At 40.3% G+C, this 18,652-nt stretch overlaps 1 protein-coding gene across 4 annotated transcripts in view; it reads right to left on the bottom strand.

Moving 5' to 3' along the window:
• Positions 1-1,416: 1,416 nt before the first annotated feature.
• Mtm1 (myotubularin 1) overlaps positions 1,417-18,652 on the bottom strand; it is a 111,124-nt gene continuing 93,888 nt past the window's right edge. For 3 of the 4 annotated variants that reach the window (XM_021152885.1, XM_029473163.1, XM_021152886.2), the window contains 5 exons: positions 17,107-17,313; positions 15,065-15,157; positions 14,297-14,410; positions 8,860-9,036; positions 1,417-3,078 (listed from right to left, as the gene is read on the bottom strand). In XM_021152885.1, coding sequence (XP_021008544.1) covers positions 2,911-3,078; positions 8,860-9,036; positions 14,297-14,410; positions 15,065-15,157; positions 17,107-17,313 — 759 coding nt within the window. In that variant the 3' untranslated portion in view covers positions 1,417-2,910. The remainder of the gene's footprint in view (positions 3,079-8,859; positions 9,037-14,296; positions 14,411-15,064; positions 15,158-17,106; positions 17,314-18,652) is intronic. The other variant, XM_021152884.1, reaches the window with a different exon arrangement.

Genomic DNA, 18,652 nt, shown 5'->3' with positions numbered 1-18,652 from the left:
TGGTTGTAAGATGGCAAGGCCTGGGGCAAGGGTGTGGGGGGACTATAATCCAGTTATTTATGAGGCAGAGGCATAAAGATTATAAAAATCCCAAATTTACTTAGGCAGCTTAGTAAGATCTTATTTCAAAGTAAAATATTAAAAAGTTGCAGTCGGGTGTGGTGGCGCACGCCTTTAATCCCAGCACTCAGGAGGCAGAGGCAGGAGGATTTCTGAGTTCAAGGTCAGCCTGGTCTACAGAGTAAGTTCCAGGACAGCCAGGGCTACACAGAGAAACCCTGTCTTGAAAAACCAAAAAAAAAAAAAAAAAAAAAGTTGGGTTGTGGCTCAGTGGTAAAGTAGTTCTCGGCCCTAGGGTGGATTCCTGGAACAAAGCAAGGCTTATGATAAAAGGTGCGGCAGAGCGCCTCACTGTGGCTTCAACGTAAACTCTTGATGAAAGGCTTGCTTGAGTTCATTTGACTTTTTAACAGAGTCTTTATGAAATTTCTTCTATACTATACATTTATGGCACACAGTAGGTTTTTGACAGATTTATAATGAGATGGTTATCACATTCAAGAAAATCTCATAATTATCCTGCTTTTTTTTTTTTTACAAGACTTCTAAGTCTACTACTCTAAGAACAAAATTCAAATAATAAGTCTAATGCTGTACATTAGACTTCTGGATTTATCTACTCTACAGGCTTATTTCTCTTCACTATGGTATAAATGTAAACTGATTTCAAGTTCTAGATGTTTGTCTTCATAGCCAGTTATTTTTAAATCACCATGAATTATTATGCCTCATAAGTACATGATTAGCAAGTCCTTTGTTGGTAGGAGATGTGGCTTAGTCAGTAGAGTCTCTACATTCAACCTCCAGCATTGCATAAAACCTGGGCCTGGTAGCATCTTCTACTGTTTAGGAACTAGAGACAGGAGGACCAAGAAGCCAAAGGTCATGCTCAGCTACATGGAGGACAGCCTGGCAACTTGAGACTCCTTACGTTTTTTTTTTTTTTTTTTTTTTTTTTTTGCCCGATTTGTCAAGGTGAGGTGTTTTCTCTCCTCCTTTTCCTGGCTTGTGCATGCTTGGGGTGCACTTTCCTAAAGGTTTCTAGGTCTGTCCATCAAGAAGAGTACATTCCTTTGACCAGTTACTAGTCAGAGTGGAAATAAGCTGGCTCTGTAGTACATGACTAGGAGATAGATGCAGGAGGATCAGGGCTTCCAGGTCAGCTTTGGTGACACAGTGCACTGGATGACAATTGGGCTATATGAGACTTCAGGTCAGACAACAATTACAACAACAACAAAAGAAAACAGATATTGTTACTGTGACAAACAAAGTGAAGTTGATCCAGAAAAAGCAAGTAAGCAAGTAAGATGGACACCGTGCACATCTTAAACACACAGTTATAACCCTGGAAATACTGTTAGGTTTTAGTTAATATATTTATTACAGCAGGTCTTTTAATATTTATTGCCATGAAAATATTTTCATGAAATTTCACCAATTCCTGTGAACTATTAGTATTAGTTTTTTTCTTCTTATGGAGTGACATATTTTAATTTATGAAATATTTACAGTGTTTACAAAAAGCAAAAGAATATCTAATAATTTTTATACTTACAAAATCCATACATTATACTATTATATTTGAGATGTCTCATTTGGTAGGCCATTAAGCTATGACATAAAATAATTTACAAAGATAAATGTAATCTCTCTTAATTCACTGAAAACAAAACAATATTAGCTATAAATAATCCTTTACAAATCACTGTAAAACATTAATTGATTTAACTTTAGCTTTTACAAATATATTTACTAAATGAATTAGTTCGGATATCAAATAGAACTGTGCATTTAAATTTTCATTTCATACTACAAAACAAAATGAAAAAAAAAACCTGAAAAAGCAAATTGCCCAGGACTTCAAGTAATAATGTGTAGAACAAGTTTTTATGCACGCACGTCGGGGTGGGGCCCCAACACCATTTAAACAGAGACATAAACAGAATACACCTGGGGCATTCCTGTAAAGAAAGATGCCCTAGCCATAGCTCATCCATTCAAGGTGGTGCCCCTACACTTCAGCAGATAAGGCAAATTGACTAGAGGCATGTTTGCGAACATATTCCTCTAAGCAGCAGAAGCCAGCCAGCTCCTCGCACAGTGCTATTTATGGATTTCCTTCAACCTGAGTATGACTCAGTGTTAGACAAAATCATGGGATAATTTAGAAAGCAAAGCTGAGAATGTTGAGGGAAAAAAAACCAAACCTTATCACTTTTTCTTAATATAAAAATGTGCTTCTCTTGAAAAATGATGGGAGAATCTTTTATTTTCAAAAATTCAAAATGATGAAATGTTCATCTTTCTTTTTACCTTACCACTTATGATAGAATAAAAATTGGCAATTATTTAAACGCCTTGCTCTTGGAATTTGCTGAAGAAGCAGAGTGCAATTTGGCTTTGGCAGTAATACCCATCTTTCATATTTGGATTAATTTTAGATAATCCAAAGCAACTGTTATAAGCAGCTGGAGGAAAATACATTTTGCAAACAAATCTCCCCCCGGATTTAAAATAATATTTCAATTAGCCCACAAGATACATACTGTATATGTAGAATTTATATAGAGGTAAATTAATTTTAACTTTTATCTTTGCAAAAGTGCTTTGTAAAAAAAAGTGTGAGGATTTTCCAGAACCCCCTCTTGACTCCTTCCTTATGATTGCCACACAGACACCATCGATTTCTTGTAATATGTATTACAGAAGGCACATACTCAAAAGTCTAAGATGTTAGTTGAACTTCTAAATGGAGGCAGATACTTTAAATCTACTTTGTACACATGCCCAGAATGAAAGTCAGCTATTTCACTTATCTAGAGTTCAAGTGCAGTGCCAGAGATCCCCTCAGAAGTGAGTTTGCACATGGGGCAGCATCTGTGAAGAACTGGAAGTCGAAGTGGGGGCATCAGCAAGCTTGGCGGAGTTGGCCAGCTGCAACTCCTCGAGCCTCTTTATATAATCGTCACGCAAGGCCAAAAGCTCCATGTAACGCTGCTCCACTGGGTTGGGCTGCTATAAAGAATCACAGGCACAAGTCATCTTTTCTGTTAGCCATGCCATCTGTCTACTGTCTTCAGATTAAGCTCCCAAGAAGTGACAACCACACATACTTTCCTTATACACTGCACTGTGGACATAGTCCTAAAATACAGAGCTCATATCCAGGGCTCCTCTATGGTATATGCAATGGTCTATGAGTGTCTTCCTACACATGTATTCACGCACATATCTGATGACCGTTCCTAGGCATGGGGTCTCTGAAGAATAGAGCACAATCTCTTTGACTTCAACACATGCTATCAGATTGCCCTTAACGTGGGGCCATGGCAGTGACACCTGTCATTCCCTCCTGCTCCATATTCTCACCGATATAAGAATTTGTACCGACTTGAGGGCTATAATGTGGTGTATCTTACTATTCTGTGCCCATACTGCTCTGCAAGACCATCTTCACATGAGCTTACTGCCTGAATGAAGGCACAGCAGAGAGCAGCAAAGCTCTTAACTCTGGTCAGGGAATCAGTTCTTACTCTGCCCTTTCCCAGATGTGTAACAGGTTCTGCATGTCTCTATCAAGCTCTCTGTACAAACTGTCCAAAGCCCAGCACAACCCTTCCAGGTGTGTTCTGAGGGTGCCATGAGTCTGTGTCACTGTAATTTCTTTTAGCAGTCAACAGGGGATTGATAAAGCCACAATGGGATCCTTGCCAGCATGTTCATTTCTGTAAATCTTTATTCTGAGACACAAATCAGACTGTACACATCCTAAAATGCCCAGCTCAGTGAATCTCTATGTAAGTATACACTTAGGCAATCATCACCCAAGTCAAGATGTACAAGACAAGAGCTCTGCAGGAGACTCATGTTCCTAAGCCATCAGAGATGGCTTTAGAGAAAGGAGTGACTATGAAACAGGAAGAAATAAAAGCTAAAGTCTATAAAAGTGTTTTCCTTTAGCACATATAGTGGCTCCCAGAACTGTCCATGTTAAACTGTCAAGCCAAGCTCCAAGTGCCAACAAAGCTGCGGCAGCAGGTACTGCTGGTAAAGGCTGAGGAGAATGGTCCCTGCCAGCACCAGGTACTTGATATGACCAGGGTTCAAGGTCAGCAAGCCTGAGCCTTGAGAAGTAACACTGTGACTTAGTTTCTTGGGGCTACTATCTCAAGTGAACAGAAACTTTGGTGGCTTAAAACTGAAAGTTATTCACCTCGTTTCTGCAAGGTAAAAGCTCATTGGTCATGTATCACCAGGGCCACACACACTTTGGAGGCACTAGAAGAGAATCCTTCCTTGCTCTAACTGTGTTTCTGGTGGCTCCAGCTAACCCCCTTGGCCCACGAAAATTTCACACTGGTCTCTCTATCTGCTTTTGTATGGCTCTTTCCCCTCCTCTGTACCCATGTTGCAAATCTCCCCTGTCCCAGGAGAGTGCTTATCAGCAGATTGAGAAGCAATCTCAGTTACAACTGCAAATGTGAAGTAACTGCAATGGTTGATCTTTACATCAACTTGACTGGATTTGGACTCACCTAGGATACACACAGTATGTCTCTGGGAGATTCAAGAGGTTTTACTGAAGAGGGAGGACACACTGTGAATAGGAGTGGCAGCAGGCTGTGTGTGTGTGGGAGGGGCGGCGGGTATGAACCAGACTGAATAAAATGAATTAAAAGGAGAAAGAGAGCCGGGTCTCAGTGTTCCTTCATCCTTCTCCTTCCTGACTGTGGGCCCAATGCCTTAAGCTCCCACATGCTGCACTGTGTTCACACATGTGAACCAAAATAAACACCCTTCTCCTTACGATGTTTGTGTCAGGTAGTTTTGTCACAGCAACAAGAAAAATAACTAATAGTCACATTTGTAGTGTTTGAATATATACTTCCTTTGGGGAGAGAGCAGGTGCCATTCAACTATTGCAGGCTTCCAAAGAGTGAATCAGCTGAATAGAGCTGTGAATGGTTCCACCTCCACGTTTCTAGGAGGGATGCTACTTTTGATAACATACGGATTGCTTGTTCAGGGTCCACAGATTTACCAAAGTGCCCTCTTCAAGAAAGCAGGAACACCCGGTGCAGCAACCAACACTCATGCAGTGCCGCTCACAAATATCCTCTGCCTAATTTTCTCTGTATTCAAATAGGGCCAGGTGCTGGTCTAGGTGCTCAGTGATCAAAAAAGCCTGATTTCCTGTCTGCTGTATATCTTCCAGCAGGGGGCGACAGACCAACAAGAAACACCAATTCCATGAAGAAGACTGATAGGAGAGAGCAGAACAAGCTAGGAGAGTATGGACAGATGGGCTGTCACTGGGACTCTAATTTGGATTTGTGGAATGAAGAACACTAAAGAAGAAAGTGAGTTTAGAGGAAAAGTTTGAGAGGAATAGAGGAAGAACAGAGGTCACCATGGCTAAAAACTGTTCACAAAGGGTTGAGACAGGGAAAACAGAAAAGGGACAAGGTCACCTAAGGCCTCAGAAAGTCACTGTTAGACTTAGTCCTTGAGTCTGGCATGAGGTGAGCAACTTCCTAGCCAGTATGAAAAAGTGTTGTAGTCAGATGTCTACGTTACAAGGACTGCTTTGGCTGCTATTCTGAGGACAGATTCAGAGGAAGCAAGGGTATCCCCACGAGTCCATTTAGAAGTGTACTGCTATCAAACACCCTGAAGTGGTGGTGGCAGAAGCACACCGAGTGTGTGTGTGTTCTATTAATTTTATGTGTATGGGTATTTTTCTGCATGCATGCATATGCACAATGTATAAGCCTGGTATACACAGAGAGGCAGAAGGCTTTACATTCCCTAGGACTAGAATTATAGACAGTTGCAAGCTGCCATGTGGGTCCTGGGAATTGAATCCAGGTCCTCTGGGAGAGATCGGCAAGTGTTCTAAAACACTGAAGCATCTCTCCAGCCCTCCTTCCCCATGCCCTATGTATTGTGACAGTCAAATGGGTTCTCTTGGCACACTGATCGTGGGGTGAAGAGACAGGAAGGAATCAAAGATGACTCTAGATTTTCTGATAGGGTGACTAGAGGTGATGCCCTGAGCTGAAATGAAGATGACAGTAGGAGGAGCTGGAGAGCAGCCTTAGGTGTTCTGGTTGGATGTGTGATGTTTAATTTAGGATCCTGACATTATTTACAGAATAAATAATGCCACGTTCTTATTATACCAAGTCTCCACAGCCACAGTGGTCAGTTCCTATGTCATATCAAGTTTTGTTTTATATGTTATTATGCACTAATTATACAAAATAGTTTCATCATAACCTTTTTATACACATGATAATGTACTTTAAAGCTGTCTGCTCCCCACTCCCACTAATTTGTTTTCTCTTTGCTTCCCACTTTCTTTTCTTTTTTTTTTTTTTAGCTTTGAGATTGCTTCCCACTTTCCTGCCCCCTTTTCCTGGTGACCTGATAAATTTAATTAGGGTTGCTTACAGGAACGTGGATACCTTATCAATGGCTAAGTCTGGAGCATATATAACCCTTGATATACACAGGAGGGCAAGTTCTTCCTTGATATTCTCCAAAACTGTTTAGGTTATTTTAAAAATCATCTTCCATATGAATATTAAATTTTAGTCAGTTTGAATACTAGAATCAGCACATATACTTAAGAAAAAGGAATCAGACATAGTAACAATCTTTTTGCAGTGGCATGAATATATGATTAGAGTGAGTTTTCTAAACCATTAGCAATAAAAGAGATTAAAAACTTACACATGGAAAAGATCAGTGGAATAATGAGTCTAAAATACATAGACGTCATTAACCTATAGATACACAAAAAACCTTAAAGAATATAGCAGAGGAGTCCATTTCTGATAGGATGGAAAGACTGGCGACAAGCTGTGAGCTAAAGTGTGTGCCAACTCAGCATGCCATATACACCCCAGGAGAGCTCATCATGGAAGCATTTTAAGCCTCAAATGATTTCTTCCATTCATATGGCTTTTAACCCTTCTCGTAGAAATGACTTAAATACCACACATGTCAGCTAGTTTATATGTCATCGGCCCTGCTGTTAACTTTCAGTTAGGAAGTTTGATATCACAGCAAGGACTGGCAAAGTCTGCGTTTAAGAACAGGCCACCTTGCCTTCATTAAGGCTAAGAGCTCATTATAGGGAGGGGCTGTATGTTCTTTTATCTTTCAGCACAGGTAGCAGATCATTGTGTTGTGAATACTGTAGGTGGCCAGCAACTGAATGCTTTCTAGATCACATAAATGAATAATTGCTTAACTTTTAAGCAGTTAAGTACTTTCTTTCAGTTTTACATTATATACATTATATAATTTAGAAAGTCCTATGTGATTTGGCTTTAATCTCTTTATGAAATAATGTTCTACATAAGCAAATCTTTAAAGACATCTCACATACTTAATTCACACCTTCATTATCAGCTTCGTCCCTGTGCACTGCAATCATCAGCTTATGTTCCTGGCTGCCTCCACCAGCCTGGGGAGTCTTGTGGGTAGAGACCATGTCTTTCTAATACCTGTGTTCTTCCATTGCAGGACATATAGGAATACTCAACATTTTGTAGAAGAAAATGTGAAATGCTCAGTGACATCAATTTATATAGGAATATTGTAAGTCAGAAAAATTTGCAAAGGGAAGGTAATTTTCTGTTTTGAATAGATGCCAATGGATCATGATATGGAGCAATTAATATTTGAAAGTAAAAGGCTCCCCTAAAGGACAAACATTTCTATTTGTACAAGTACCATTTTGCTAAACCCTTAGCCATTGGAACTTTAAAGTTCGATGATGGTGATGTCCCTTCAAACTTTCCTTATCAGCCAAATGAAACAAAACCAATCACCAAGGTTCCAAATGATTTGTCGAATAATCATTGTTACTTTTAATAGTCAGAAATGAATAATTCAAAATTCCTTATACTTCACAAATTCCTACAAGAATAAATGGAGATGTAATTGTAGAATCTACACAGACACTGCCAATGGTTCCTCCCACCCAATGGCTCAAAGACAAAGATAGAAAGGGCTTATTTTAGAAGACAAACACTGTTCACTCTGTGCGTGTGTGTGTGTGTGTGTTGTTCTTTATTTTTTCAGATAGACTCTCACTGTCTAGTCCTGGCTGCTTGAAACTCACATGGAAATGTCTTTATTAAAATATGCATATTATTACTTCAAAAATCTGCCTTCATATTGACTGATAAATGGCTAGCTAAATTTACTAACCACTGGTATACTGGTATCTTTATTTTAGATATAGAGATATTCAGTAAGGAGTACGCCAGCTCACCTCATATATACATGTCAAGCAGAGCATAGAAAAGATCACTTAAGACTGCCTAGTCAGTACAAAGAACTTTTTCTTTTGAGACAGGGTCTCATGTAGGCCTCAAATTCTCTATGTAGCAAAGGCTGGCTTTGAACTTCTGATTCTCCTGCCTTTCACTTCCTAAGTGTTAGAAATACAACAGTGACCCACCATGCCAGGGAAATCCGTACAGAGCTTTCTAATGAGGCCTGAGCATTTCAAGTGATTACAGGAAAGCCCTAGCTAGGAAAACTTTAAAACTTTCTAGAGCTTTAAAATTACTTACATTATTATGGCATTCATCTGGACAGAGACATTTTTAACTTCAAAATTTATGGTTTAGTATTTCCTAACAATTTTAAATTAGGGTTAGTTGAAAAGCAAGTATTGTCTTTCCCGTGTTTGTCCTCAAACTGTGAGAGAATAGCATCATAGAAGCCGGCCTGGAGCCACTCATTCAGCCCTGCAAGAGTGAGAGCTGCTTCACTTACTTGCTGCTTGACCCTGGGATTCCATCGAATGTAATAATTCACCCACAGTTCCAAGTGACGCATGCTGGCAACTGGATACAAAACCCGATTGATTTCTTTTGTATAGAAGGGGTTTTTGAATTTGTCTTTATTGCTGTTAATTAGCGACCATACAGAAACTGTTCTTTCTGTAAGTTTCTACATGGAGGGAAAGCAGAAATGTGAATACACTCAACAAAGTATCCTGAAGCCTGTGGCAATCCATTTCAAGATTAGCTTCACTGACACACTTACTTATATTAGCCTCCATAACTAAGAAGAACCATCACTGAGGACTTACATTCACTCACTGTTTCTGCTGGGATACAGGGAAGCAGGATGCTGTACCATTGATCTACAGACAATTCCTTATGAGCAGATGGGCCACACCATCTTTTTTCATTCCACTCAAAGAAAAATTAGGAGACCATACCTAGTTTCCAATTCTTTTTCTATTTGTTAGAAATATTTTAACCTATATCTACTTGACAACAGTATTTCAACAGTTATTTTAACCAACCATCCATATTTTTAATCTGCAGCATAATCATATCCAGATATCTGAAAAACTCTGGATAAATAATTGCATCAAGTTTTCCATTTTAACTGGTATGTTCTCATAAAACATTTACAAGTTTTTATAATGCATACATTTTACCAAAATTTCATCATAAACTATGGAAAAGCCAAAGCTGAGAAATAGAAAACACACAAAAAAATGAAATTACCAAAGTTAAACTTTGACACTTCCTAGTAATGACTTCAAAAAGGAAGACAAAGAATCCAACATTAACAGGTAAATGGAAATTCCTGTAGCATGTTTAATTCATTTATAGAAATGATAAATCATGATAGTTTTAGATACATAGGTTTGCATTTGTTGTCACATCTTAAACTAGCTTTAAAAAGTCAAACCATAGTTTCTGAGGGGGGGGGCGAGAGGCTGCTTTTTCTCCTAACTAACTGTAAAACTGTTTGACTTTTAAAACTATGTATATAAACCAGAAATGTGCAGAATAAGCACAACCCAGTGCAGAGTTTGTCCAGAAGAAAAGTACAAATGAACTTTAAAAGGTGGGTTCAAATGGTACAATCATGATTTATCATTGAAGAATCAGATTCTGACTTTGGTATATTTATTTCTTGAATTTTTTTATTTCTTAGCTTTGACTTTTCCATAGTTTATAGTGAAAATGTGGAAAATACATGCAGTAAAAAAACAAGGCCACTTCCTCCAGTAAGGCTCCACTTTCCAAAAGGTTCCAGCATATGAACCAATAAGGGAACATTTCACAAGCAAACATTAGCATATTTCCAGGAGCTCTTCATACTCTAAGCAAAGTTTTGCATCTTTTTACCATCATCCTGACACAGCTGACTGTCCATTGTATGTTCAACTTATACAAACTCTTATTGCAAAGTTTTTGCGGCTGGCTTACCTCATACAGCTCTCCAATTCCACCCATGTTACTGCAGGTGGCAGAATTTCGTTTTGAAGGGTGGCTCCAGATTCTCTCTCTTGGCTTCTGAGAGTAAGTATGAGTGCACTTATCTCTCCTACACTCCAGCGGGACTGTCCTTGTTACCTTTTGCGCTACAGGAGTTTAAAGATAGGACCAGTCCACTTTAAGAGTGTTTTACTTTATTTTTTTTAAAGGACTTAGTGTAATGTGTGAGTGCAGGCACAGGTATGCCATAGCTGAAGTGTAGGGTCATCAGAGAGGAGGGTGCCTCAATTAAGAAAAAGCCTCATAAGATTGGGCTGTGGGTCATTTTCTTTTTTGTGGCCATCTAAACAGTTTTGATCATCCATGGCATCAGTCCACTTAAAATCACCTGGTTCTACCACTGTGCTGGCTAGTTTTCATGTCAACCTGACAAAAGCTAGAGCCATCTGAGAGGAGGGAAACTCATTTGAGAAAATACCTCCATAAGCTCAGGGTGCATTTTCTTAATTATAGTGATTGATTGGGGAGGAATGAGCCCTTTGTGAGTGGTAGTCCTCAGTTCTATAAGAAAGCAGGCTGATCAAACCAGTAAACAGCAACCCTCCATGGCCTCTGCACCAGCTCCTGCCTATAGGTTCCTGCCCTGTGTGAGTTCCTGTCCTGACTTCCTTTAGTGGTGAACAGTGATGTGGAAGTGTTAACCAAATAAATTCTTTCCTCCCAACTTGCTTTGGTCATGGTTTCATTGCTGTAGTAATAACCCTAAGACAGGATTGAACTCAGGTTACCAAGCTTTTGAGGAAAGCACTTTTTTTTTCATATTTTTTTTTATTACGTATTTTCCTCAATTACATTTCCAATGCTATCCCAAAAGTCCTCCATACCCTCCCCCCACTCCCCTACCCACCCATTCCCACTTTTTGGCCCTGGCATTCCCCTGTACTGGGGCATATAAAGTTTGCAAGTCCAATGGGTCTCTCTTTCCAGTGATGGCCGACTAGGCCATCTTTTGATACATATGCAGCTAGAGTCAAGAGCTCCGGGGTACTGGTTAGTTCATAATGTTGTTGCACCTACAGGGTTGCAGCTCTCCCTAGCTCCTTGGATACTTTCTCTAGCTGAGGAAAGCACTTTTATCCATTCACTAAGGCATCTCACTGTCCCCTATTACTTAAAAAAATAGGTCAAGTTCTTACCAAGTCACCAGGCCAGCCTTGATCTTGCTCTATAGTCCAGTCTTTTAACTTATGATACTCCTACATCAGTCACCATAGTAGCTGGGATCACAGGCCTGACATACCAGGCCTGCCTTTGATTTCCTTTGGATACCCAACCAGTAGTAGCAGGCTTGTTGGATCATAGAGTAGTTCTGTTTTTAATTTCCTCAGGAATCTTCATACTGTCTTCCATAAAGCCTGAGCCAACTTGGATTTCTAATTTATTTATCTGGTACTTGTCTTCTTATCCCCCAAGTGCATGCCTTTATTACTACCACATAGCTATCCAGTTGCAGGTGTTAACTACTGACACAGGCATAATGACTTTCCCTCAATCCTGCCCCATGGACAGACTCGATTTTTTTTTTCTGCCACACATTCCCAATCCACAGAAGAGCTCTGATTAGCTCAGCATTTAGCAGGTTGGTTCTGATGACGAAGCACCAGCTGTTTGCAGCTGCACTCTCTCTTGCTCTCCAGTCTCCAGCCTCCAGCCTGGGATTGCTTTCCTTCTCCTGCACTCAGTGATTGTCTCTTGATTTCACAACCGTCTGTTTACTTTCCTTGGCACTGACTAACTCAATGCCAAGTTCTCCTTAGAGTATCACATGCCCCTAAAGAATCTTAAGCACATCAGATGACCCCAACTTCTCTCTATCATAGGGGCTTCAACCTACACAAGTTGTTCTGTGCTTTGTGGTCAGTTCTCGTTGAGGAATGCTGTGCTGGAGCCCTCACTGAAGATTCTGTGAAGCCTTACTTTTTGTTTTCATGGAGTGCATATTTTGGCCACTTCCCAAGGAGGGTACAATGAGGGAAGTAGATCATTTTTTTTCAGATGTGTGTTTGTGTATACAGGTGCACAGACACATGTGTATGTGTGTACAGGGTAGTCACCAATCAGAGGTGTTATTCTAAGAAGTGCTGTCCATCTCTTTAAAGACAGGGTCTCTCATTGGCTTGGGCTCTCTCAATAGCCTAGACTTTACCAACTGTGCTAGAATGGCTACTTAGATCTAGGGGTCCTCCTGACTCCACATGCATAGTACTGGGATTCCATGTGTGTTCCCCTTTGCTTAGGGTTTTTTGTGGGTTCTGGGAATTGAACTCAGGTCCTCATGTTCACATGGTAAACATTTTACCAACTGAGCTATCTCCTCAGCACATGAGTCAGGTCATTATTTATACTATGTGTGTCTGAGAGGATCTCTGTTCTCCTTTCAAGGAGCATATAATCTTTGTAAGAGAGTTGTTCGTTTGGTAGTTGTAGAAGGCTAGCTTGAAACTCTCCCCTTAAAAGTCATCTGTACAATATTGTCGGCGAAGATTCCCAAGTTGTCTTGATGAGTATCCCATACCCAAAATTCTTGGGACCAGAAGGGATTTGCCTTTTGAATTTTTCTTCTGATTTTGGAATATTTGCATACAGATAATGAGATATCGTAGAGATGGAATCCCGTCAAAGCATAGGATTAAATTATGTTTTATATATGCCGTATACATATATACTGAATTTAATTTTAGGCTATGCATTAATATGCTTGTATTTTGTATTTATTTTGTTTGGAAACAGGTCTTAATATGCAGGCCAGCCTACCCTGGAACTCTGGCTGTAACTCATCTGGCCTGAAACTTGTGATACTCGTGCCTTAGCCTCCCAACTGCTGGGATTATAGGCTTTAGCTACCACGTCTGGCTCTCCCCGACTCCCTTCATTGTTTAAAAAATATATATATACATAACCAAGAAGTGAAATTTCTAACTTAGATGCTAATTCTATATTTCCCTTTTAAAACTGTATTGTTTTCCATTCCCTTTAACAGTGCATATCTGCATAACACTTCTACATCTCCTAGAGAGATAGTCTGTAAGAGCCAGAGTTGGTGACTGACATCTGGGAAACAGTAAACTCCAGACAAAATCCCAGAAAGGTGGAGAAGTGGATACAAAGACCCAGCCCTCACCAAGAAGCTATTTTAAAGTGATAGCTGCTGGGAGAGGGAAAATCAATTTCTTCAACAGAGTGTTCTTTTTTTTATTAGATATTTTCTTTATTTACACTTCAAATGCTATTCCCTTTCCTAGTTTCCTCTCTGAAAATCCCCTATACCCTCCCCCAGCCCTGCTCCCCTACCTACCCACACCTGCTTCTTGGCCCTGGCATTCCCCTGTACTAGAGCATATAATCTTTGTAAGACCAAGGGCCTCTCATCCCAATGAAGGCCAACTAGGCCATCTTCTGATACATATGCAGCTAGAGACACGAGTTCCAGGGGGTACTGGTTAGTTCATATTGTTGTTCCTCCTATAGGGTTGCAGACCCCTTCAGCTCCTTGGGTACTTTCTCTAGCTCCTCCATTGGGAGCCCTGTGTCCCATCCTATGGCTGACTGTGAGCATCCACTTCTGTATTCGCCAGGCACTGGCATAGCTTCACAGGAGACAGCTATATCAGGATCATGTCAGCAAGCTCTTGCTGGCATATGCAATAGTGTCTGGGTTTGGTGGTTGTCTATGGGATGGATCCCAGGTGGGGAAGTCTCAAGTGAGGTAAGAACCAGGGGGGACTGGGGATTGGAAAGAATGTTATCAAAATATACTCTATACAATTCTCAATACATTTTAAAAGTCCCTCTACATAGTTTTTCACAAGGGAGAACTTGTATACTTTAAGAATCACTCCTATTTGTTGAGAGCGAAACCGGTGCCTCAAACCCCAATCCTCATCTTAGATCAGCAGTAGTGTTTTGCTCACCTGTCTTTCTCGAGCCGAGTCACAGTTGAATAAGAAAGTACCAAATCGACAGCTATACAGATGATCCAAAACGGTAATCAAAAAGCCTTCATTGAACTCAAAAGCTGTGGGGAACTAGATTCAAAACAAGCAAGAAGACCATGAAAAGTCGGTTCTATTCTCTCAAGGAAGACAAAATGAATGGTTTTTACCAGACCATGTTGGTTGGTGAGTGTCAAAGGAGGAAGCCATTACATTAAAAGAAACATGCAAATACATATGCACACCACGGCAAGAAAAGATGCCTGCATCGATGGCAAGAGTGACTAAGTGCTGCCACAGTCCAACTCTGGGAATGCCAGCAGAGCTGCCGTCTGCACAGACCCTGTTTGTTTTTACTTAATATAAGACTATACACATAAGTGTAAAGTCAAGGAATAAAAAGGAAAAAGTGGCCAAGTTTACTCTGTAAAGTATTACAAGTTAGCAGACATGCTTCCACAGAGATGCCAAGGAACTGGTCATGCTGCCGACCAACCGTCCACTGGAACAAATAATCCAGGTCAAAATCCAATTTTGTAAACCATAGTGAGTAGGATTCTAAACATCCATAGCAGTCGTAATTAAAGAAATAACTTCTTATGTCCCCACTGCTGGGATTCAATGAGTATTTTACTCATGGCCTGGCCTGTGTCATCTTTATTTATGTGCTGCATTATTCTGTAGACAAACTTCGGATGTTATAACACTATGCAAACATTGAATGTACATCCATCCATACATTTTTACCTGTTTCGACATCTGCCACACACAGTCAATAAACTGAAGAAAAATAGGAGATCGATCAGCATCAGCATGGTTTTTATCACCATGACCTATTCTCTGAAATAAATTGATGAAGATGATTTAATTCATGGATATAAAATAGAGAAAGGATATAACTTACAAAATGTTAAAATGTAACTCAGCAACCTGCCTTCTAAATGCCAAGCTCAGACAGTAAATTATGAATGTTGCCATGTAAATACAGAGAAACAACAGATGATTTCATAATAATGGCAATTTAAAAAATTACATGTATGTGTGTGTTTGTTTGCACATGTGCCTGATTCCTACAACATGTGTCTGGAAGTCAGAAGCCAACTTTCAAGGGTTGATTCTCTCCTAGAAAGTGAGCCACCAGGATTGAACTCTTGCTGTCAGGCCTGGTGAGAAGTACCTTTAACAACAGAGTCATTTCACCATCTGAATAGTGACAATTCAGTGGGAGGGAGGGGCTGTGGGGGTAGTTAGTTAAAAAATTGCTAGCTAGGCAAGCATGAGGACCTGAGTTCAATTTCCAGAAGTCATAGCAAAACCAACCAACCAACCACAACCCTGGTGTGTAACACTGGAGCTGGGGCGATGCAAACAGGAGGATCCCTGGGGCTCATTGGCCAGTCATCCAAACCCAAGCAAAAGGTCCCAGGTCCCTTTGAGAGACCCTATTTAATAAAAGAAAATCTTGAGGAGTGACACTTGAGGCTGATCTTTGGCCTCCACATTTATGTGTATACTTATGTACATACAGCTATGTGCATTTACATACATACTAACACACACACACACACACCACATACCACACTGTAACACAAAACAATGAAAACTACAGATAGAAGTGACTGGATTACTCTGCATGGTATGTTCTAGCTTCATTAGATCTTTCAGGTAAGAAGCAACATGGAAGTTTGAAATCATGCCCAAAGCACAGTTCCTATGATTAAAATGTCTTCCTTTGCTAGAGCCCAAACAAAACCCTCACAATGTCTCTACTAAACAGTGACTGCTTCTACCTGAAGATGCTACTCATATCATTTGGGAAATTTGGATGAAGGCTAACAGGTGACCAAGTGGTATTTTTATTAGTATGATATATGCATCCTCTGAGAATCACCATGGAGCTGGGTAACAAAGTGATGATTTAGCAGTTAAGAGTGCTCGCTACTCTTGCAGAGAACCTAGGTTCAATTCCCAGCATTCACAGGGTGCCTAACAACTAGCTATAACTGTGATCCTAGGAAACCTGATGCTCCCTTCTGGCTTCAAAGAACACTGCATGCATGTGGTACACAAACATGTAGACAGCCCTACCACCAATAAATAAGTCTTCTAAAAAGATGCTCATTCAAAGGGGATCTCTTGATAAGACTTAAGAATTTGAATTGGAACAGTTTCTCTTGATTTTTTTTAAAATGTGTGTCCAAGAATAAAAACCCTCATGTAAAAACGCTGCCATTCTGTGAAGTACATTTGCTCCTGAGAGTTGTAATATTAGCTCAGAGAAAAACTGTTGTCCTATCTTCTTTCTTTTGTGAAATTTTAATTTAAACATTTCTTCTTGCTTTTTTCTGAGACCAAGTTTGCTTTGCAGCCTAGGCCTGGAATTACTGAGTGGCCTTGGTTTGAACTAACTGCAGTCTTCCTGCCTCAGCCATCCGAGTCTCAATGTATATACTCGGCTGCAGGCTTTATCATACTGCTTTTGAGTCTAACTACAAGAGTACAGATGGACGAACACATATCTTAGCCTAAGGCCTTACAAGGTTTTGAAATCATGAAGGTGGTTTTATTTATACTCTTCAGATTTTTTTTTTTTTGAGACAAGGCCTGTGTGGCCCTGGCCAACTTGGAACTTGCTATTTAGACCAGGCTAGCTTGGAACTCCTCTGCCTCTTTAGTGCTGGGATTAAAGGCAAGCACCACCTTGATCAGTAATTTCTTATACAGTATAGAAACCAATTTTTTAAAATCCCAACTGATTTAAAAGGGCAGCTTTTAATGTGTTTACTTACAGATGCAAATTTATGTCCGAAACTTATCCACTCTTTCTGTACCAATATCTCAAAGCCTTCAATAGTTCTGTAGAAGCTGTCCAACATCAGCATGGCCAAGGATGTCAGCTGAGCGGTCCTGTCCCATCCGTCACTGCAGTGCACAAGTACCGAGCTCTTCCCTGAAGATACTTGGTCTGCCACTTGAATGGCACCGGTCAGAACAAGCTGGCAGAGAGAAACATGCCAGTCAGCAGGAAGCAGCAGGTGGCATGGATACTCCAATGTGTAGAATAACACTCAAATTTGTAAGGAAAATAGTTATACCACCTCACGTTCCATCTTGTATGAAGGCTCTATCTTCTCAAGTGCTTAACAGTTACTTGCATATTTTTTGTCATTTTGAGTTGATTTTAAAAACATATTGTTGTGTGCATATTTGTACATAACTTCTTGTGCATGTGGGTATGATCCCATAGTGCATTTGTGGAGGTCAAGGGACAACTCCATGGAGTCTGTTAACTCCTTCCACCTGTCTATGTGCTGCGGAGACTGGACTCTGGTTGCCAGGCTTGTACGGCAATCACTTTAGCTGCTGAGCCATCGTGTTGGCCCTTGAGCTGCTTCCTTAAGATGTATTCCATGGAGCACCTGGGATTCTAACAGCATGCTCAGATATGCATTGTGGTTATTTTAACTAATTCAAAGAAACTGAAAAAAAATACTGAAACTTATTCAAAGAAACATTGGAGTATGTGAACCATCTGACAAATAGAAAATATGAAAGGTCGTTATTTTATATACATTCCCAAGAGACAAGTGAACAAGAAAGTTAGGGGACCAATGGATGGCAGGCCATGAAAAGCACATGTGTCAGTGCCCCTGAAATTACTCCTTGCAATTCTGTTTGCAGTTTTAACCCGAGGCATTTCTGTAGAAAGTGCTACTACCTCTGAGAAGCATTACCAACATTCTAGATTCCTGGAGCCTAATTTAATAAAATTGGGGTTCCAGAACACTCTAGAGGCGCTTTCCCCAAGATGAATCTCTCACTTGTAATAAAAAGACAATTATTTTAGAAAATATCATATGCTTTTCGATTATGTATTCCCACAAACACTCTGACTTGGAGCAATTGTAATTGTCTACTTAAAACTCCATCATGAAAACAAGTAATCTGGCACTTTTATGAAAAAGAAAGCAGCAGGCTCTAGCCAGTAGTTCTTACTAATGAAGACAAGGAATAGACAAGAAATCTCCTGAAAGGCCTTGAGAAGCTGAGAAGAGATAAAAATGACATGTCTCAGAGCTTCCAGACGAATGAATATAGCCCAAGTGCTGCACCTGCTCTACTCCCCTCAACTGCTGTGAGAAACCCTGAGGTGTGTGCCCTTGCACATGCCCACACCGGCTCCTCGGGCTTCTCACAGTTACCTGAGTTTTGCATGGCCATGTGAAAGAACAGCCCCAATTTCTTCTGTTGGTTCTGAATCCCCCTCACCTGAGACAAGGGACCAGTTGGACTTCCAACCAGTATTCTTTCTGCTGCCAGTTAGGAGCTTTCCCC

Source organism: Mus caroli, chromosome X (genome assembly GCF_900094665.2).
Source record: "Mus caroli chromosome X, CAROLI_EIJ_v1.1, whole genome shotgun sequence".
In the NCBI taxonomy this organism is placed as follows: Eukaryota; Metazoa; Chordata; class Mammalia; order Rodentia; family Muridae; genus Mus; species Mus caroli.
This window is presented reverse-complemented; position numbering and strand designations above follow the sequence as displayed.